Below are 5,441 nucleotides of genomic sequence, written 5' to 3' on the forward strand. Positions count from 1 at the left end.
GGAGTACTTGAGTGGAGGCCCAATGTCCTTCTGCTACCTTAATACTAAACCTATAAATATAGGCACATAGATCTATTTCCCCATCCTCATATAGATATTTTTGCATATGTACATAACTTTATCTGATCAGTCTGTTTAAAATGAATACGTGAAGAAAGAAAAATGAATACGCGACATGTCTTAGAAAAAATATATGAACAGTGTTCTGGGTGAGCTTGTTAAATACCTTCAAGTCACTTCAGAGAACTGATAGTTCTCACCTTTGGAACGGGTCCCAGAATTTTCCTGTAAATTGAGTTGCTCAAAACTCACAACATGCTCTCTTGAAACCAGGAAACACAAACCTAACCCAATGCTCTCTAGCTTATTCCAGCCTCATGGAGCAGACCCAGTCTGTCCTCCAGGGTTTATATTACTACCAACTGCTTCTTGTCCAATAGAAGAAATAAGGCAGAAACTGAAATACAATGCTCTAAGTTTGATTCAAAATAGCATGAAAATTAAACTTTCCAGGAAGAACCGCTATCAGTTAGGAGACTTGAGCTTACTTGAATCAAGAGAACCTGGCCCTAGCATCATGAGGCAGTGCTCCTAGGACCTCTTCTCCCTCCTGCTCAAGGACTCTTGTCCATTCCCCTCTCTTCAGTCCCTCTAAGAAACTCCTGTCCTGGTCTTCTTAACAAAGAGCTTTCCTCCCAGCTAGACACAGACAAATGGAACCAATGAACAAAAATTTCCTCCACTCACCCGGGGCAAGATGTTGTCAGTTCTTCATCTCTTACATTCCTCTTCTCAATATTTAACCCGTGACCCGTGTCTCATGGCATCATCAAGTACCATGCATTTTAAGAGCACAGCATTTTTCTAGCGAATCAGAACTGGCCTGTGGTTCATTCCCCACAACGGAAACACCTGTGGAGCAGCCCGAATTAAGCAGTGTGCCGGTACCTTGAGCTCTCCGGGCTTCTTCTCCTCAGAGGACTTGCAGTGGGTGATATCCTGCAGCTTCTGCTCCAGGGGGCTCAGGCACTTTTGCAGCTTCTCCTGGGGGTGGAGAGGATTGAGGGTTCTGGCACCTGCTTCAATTCAGGTCAACACATTTTTCTGCATAGTACCCATCTCACCACCTCTAGGGAAAACGTTTTTCCTTGCCTGTCATTTGGGATGTGAACTTCTTACTGGTGGCCCCCTTCTCCTACCACCAACCAGCCTGTTCTAGTTACCTCGGTTCACCCAATTTTTTCCTCACTGAACCCCACGGCTGTTTAATAGACATCAACTCAGTGTACATCCCAACCTTGTCGATTTTCTTGCTCAGGTAACTTTCTCTTACTGTCAGTGACCTCCTTGTACCCTGATGGACTTCTTCAAACCTATCCTTCCATCTAACTCTATCTAAACCCATTGCCTCTGAGCTGCTCAGGATTCATAGCATCCCTGTGTCTTTGGAGAGACTGTAAATGTTTACAAGAGCAGGCAGCCTCACCTCTCTCCCTGGGAGCGACTGGTGGTTTTGAGTCACTGACCTGAAGGTTAGCAGCCGTAGGCCCACTAGAGCTCCATCAAATCCTAGCCACCAAGAAAGGTAATACAATCTTGACTTGTCTACCCTTTGCCACCGAAAGTTAAAAGTTATCCATTACCTAGGAAAGGTGCAAACAGCACTTCAGCTGAGACCGGTGCATGCGTCTACAGAAGGGTTGTTTATTACCATCTCATTTATATCTGAGAACCAACCCGTTCCAGACCTACGTACCTCTACTTCTTTAACACTTTTTTACTCATGGACCAGAAAGGAGTTTTGGAAAGTGCAAAGTGCCAGGAAAATCAAGGTATTAATAAAACCTAACCTTGGTTCCCTGTCACCTTTCTCTCGGTCCCAGTACCAACAGTACCATAAGGGATGTTCTCAACAAGGGGACATAAGCAACCAGACCACCGTTTCACTATTCCCAAGTTAGATCTTCTTGCAGTCCCATTCATTGATGAAGCACATGACACACTTCAATATCACCCAAACATTCACACTCAGCTGTTACAAAAGTCGAGAGAGAGATGTTTGGTGCCCGACACCACTGCTCTTCTTCTGACTTGAGGGCAATTAACTCATTTGGTCAGTACTGCCTGCCCCGGGTGTGTGCCGCTCTGAGAACATCACAGAGAAGACCAGACGCAGATGCTCCCCTCCACTGCGACTCCACTCCCTAGCTCCCCACCTTGTACTCCTGTGTGGCGTTGTCCAGTGGCACGACGATGTGCACCCGGTGGGTGTGGGAAATGGCACATACCAAGCACACAAGCTCTTGGTCTTCATAGCAGAAAAGACTGAGGGCCTCATTGTGCTGGGGGCAGAGGCTCTCATCCCGGATCTTCCTCTTGACGGCCTGGAGCTGCTTGGCAATTTCCACCATGCTGCCCAGTTGCCGATTAGGCCGGAGACTGGGGTATCGGGATGTCTTTCGACACACGGGGCACGGGAAGTCCCTCTCCAGGTCCTCCCACCAGCGGGTGATGCAGGCTTTGCAGAAGTTGTGACCGCACTCAATGATGACGGGCTCCTTCAAGTACTCAAGGCACACGGAGCAGCTGGCCTCCACCTGCAAGTTCTCCAGAGCGGCAGCTGTGGAGGCGGCACAGGCCCCAGCCTCTGACAGGGCCATCTCTGCCATTGTTTAACTAGGGGATGGGAGAGAAAATACCTGCATTAGTTTGAAATTTGGGGATTTTTGATTGCTTGATTTGACAGTTACCTCCAGATTATACCTAATCTCCACATCTAGCCCCATCTTGCTATTTTCCATCTTTTCCTTGACCCAATTCAACCTTTTTCCTTTCTGCACTGCCAAATGTGACTGCTAGCCATCAATCAACACCAGCAGTTCTCAACCTGGGGGTCGAATGACCCTTTCACAGGGCTTGCCTAATATATCCTGCATATCAGATGTTTACATTACGATTTATAACAGTGGCAAACTTACAGTTATGAAGTAGCAACGAATATAATTTTATGGTTGGAGGTCACCACAACATGAGGAACTGTATTAATGGGTCGCGGCATTAGAAAGGTTGAGAACCACTGATCTACTCTGTCGTTTCTTACCTCGCCGTCTCGTTAAAAACGGAGGCTTCTCCCAACCCCAGCCCAGCACATGCCACATGCAGATTCAATCCCATTCATATCTAAGAAGCAATCAATTCCAGTCCTATAGATCCCTAGTTTAACATATTTTTCTCAGGGATGCAAAAGGAGTTCAAAATACCAATAAATCAAGTCAAGGTATTAATAAAGCCTAACCTAGCTCCCTGTCACTTTTCCCTCATTCTCTCAAAGGGCAGTTAATGTAAGGGGCGTGGTGGTCTCCACCTCCTCTTCAGAGTCAAGTCTGGTGCTGTTCCTGCTTCACTAGAGTAGCCTAGAGAACATTCTTTAAATCAGCTGACTCACACATTTCTCTGTGTGTGCATTTGGACATATGGATCTGTTGGAAATAACACACTCGTGGATCTATACTAGAGTATGCTATTGAGCTCAATCCAACCAATGACTTTTTTTAAAGGGAGCTGATAAATTTACGTACCCTATTTAAATACTCAGCAATGACTAGAATCTTTCAAAAACAGTTATACATAATTAATTCCCTAAACATACTGTATCTCCAAATAACAGGTGGCAGAGGGTTAAGTGATCAAAACCTACCTCAAGGGATCCCTCAAAGTAACTGGAAATGCAGCCACAAGATTTGCAAAGAAATAGGCCAGTCCCTGACTCTATTTAAAATGGCAACATTCTCATCCCTAGGTAAGTTAGTTTCTCAGTCCTCATACCCACCGGAACCCACCCACCACTGCAAGGAATCCAACAGAAAGACAGTTAGCAGGTGTACGTGCTACCACCATATAATAAACTGGTTTAACAATTATTAGCAACTATAGATGTTGACTGGGCTTCAACAGTTATAGTCTCAGAAACCCACAGGGGGTCACTGAGTCAGCACTGACTCAATGGCAGTAAGTTTGTTTTTTGGTTTACATACTGACTTTAAATGAGCCCTGGTGGCATAATGGTTAAAATGCTCATCTACCAACCTTCTGAACCTACTAGTCACTCATAGGTGGGTGTGACTGCTTCTGCAATATTTACATTTGGAAACCTTCTGAAGCATTTCTACTCTGTCCCATGGGATCACTATGAGTTGGAATGCACTCACCAACACTGGGTTCGACTTTATATTTTATTACATATACGGTACTTGTAGGAAGGTGTTTACTCTGGAGCAGGGACTCAATGACTTATCTGGGTGAGAATGTTTTCCCCCAGCATTAGGGAAGAAGTTCAGTTGGATGATTTTTCTCTTCTATGAGAATCCAACTTTTGATCCCTGCCCCTTAGGAGGCAGGTGGCCTCGTCACCTGAAGTGAGCCAAATTATAAGCAGTTAGGAACCAGAAAGCCTCGAAAGCTTGTGGGTTCGTCCATCTTCCACCTGGATTCATGTTTCAATGAACAGGCAAACTCTGTAAAGATGTCTTCATTCTGTTTCTACCAGTATCCAGAGTCCAATCTTATGACCCTCTCCTGAGCACTGTTCACATATTAGCTCAATCCCATCTCCATCTTCTCCCACCAGAGTTGGCACAGGGGGCTGGGAAGTGGGTTGAGGAACATTATGGCTGGTAGGGGAGGGAGGGAGGGATGAATATACAGGCGAGGAAGTCAGATGTGACATTAGGGTAGGATGCCCATTGCTATGACACAAGACATTAGTGGTCACGCTGTCAGCGTTGCATCTCAGGAGGCAGCGGCAGATGAACTGGGGAACAGTAAGGTAGTCAAGCAACCCTGGATGTGTCACTGTACAAGGTGACAAAATGTCTGCCAGGAACCATGATGGGCAGCGATACCTTTACTTAAAGGTAAGCTTTTAAAGGAAAGTAGCTTTAAGTAGCATTCAAATTAACCAGAGTTCTCTTCCCGTGACTCCCTTAGAAGTAGGTTTTGACCTAAGTTGAATGCGTTTTTCGTGATTGTTTCCTTAGCTTTATTATTGCCTTTTATTACCTGTACATTATATAGTAAATAATCGATTGCACTTAGCAGACTCCTCCCAGCACTAACTCCAGGCCCTCTCCCAGCACCCACTTCCCAGCGCCACCACCCCTCTGCCCAGGCCCACCACCCCTCTGCCAGCCCCACCACCCCTCTGCCCAGGCCCACCACCCCTCTGCCCAGGCCCACCACCCCTCTGCCAGCCCCACCACCCCTCTGCCCAGCCCCACCACCCCACTGACCAGCGCCACCTCTTTACCTCTCTCGTCCCGTCGGCTGTGCAGCTGCAGAAAAGGGAGGCTAACGTGCAAGGCCTGGAGCCCCGACACAGGAGTGGGACTGGTGGGGAAAGTCGGGTCGCGGGCGGTTAACTGGACCTCCGAGCGCGCGCCGCG

The 5,441-nt window shown here is 46.8% G+C and overlaps 1 protein-coding gene across 2 annotated transcripts in view; it reads right to left on the bottom strand.

The window, feature by feature from the left end:
• Positions 1-5,412, bottom strand: part of LOC101638355 (E3 ubiquitin-protein ligase TRIM39-like) — a 12,391-nt gene extending 6,979 nt beyond the window's left edge. Inside the window, exons 1-3 of one of the 2 annotated variants that reach the window (XM_045298719.1) lie at positions 5,306-5,412; positions 2,289-2,676; positions 949-1,044 (exon numbers count right to left, since the gene is read on the bottom strand). In XM_045298719.1, the coding sequence (XP_045154654.1) occupies positions 949-1,044; positions 2,289-2,669 (477 nt within the window). In that variant the 5' untranslated portion in view covers positions 2,670-2,676; positions 5,306-5,412. Of the gene's footprint in view, positions 1-948; positions 1,045-2,216; positions 2,677-5,305 lie in introns of both variants that reach the window. The other variant, XM_004717294.2, reaches the window with a different exon arrangement.
• Positions 5,413-5,441: the final 29 nt, after the last annotated feature.

This window comes from Echinops telfairi, unplaced genomic scaffold (genome assembly GCF_000313985.2).
Source record: "Echinops telfairi isolate 266 unplaced genomic scaffold, ASM31398v2 ScPeMD7_7453;HRSCAF=8491, whole genome shotgun sequence".
Lineage (NCBI taxonomy): Eukaryota > Metazoa > Chordata > Mammalia > Afrosoricida > Tenrecidae > Echinops > Echinops telfairi.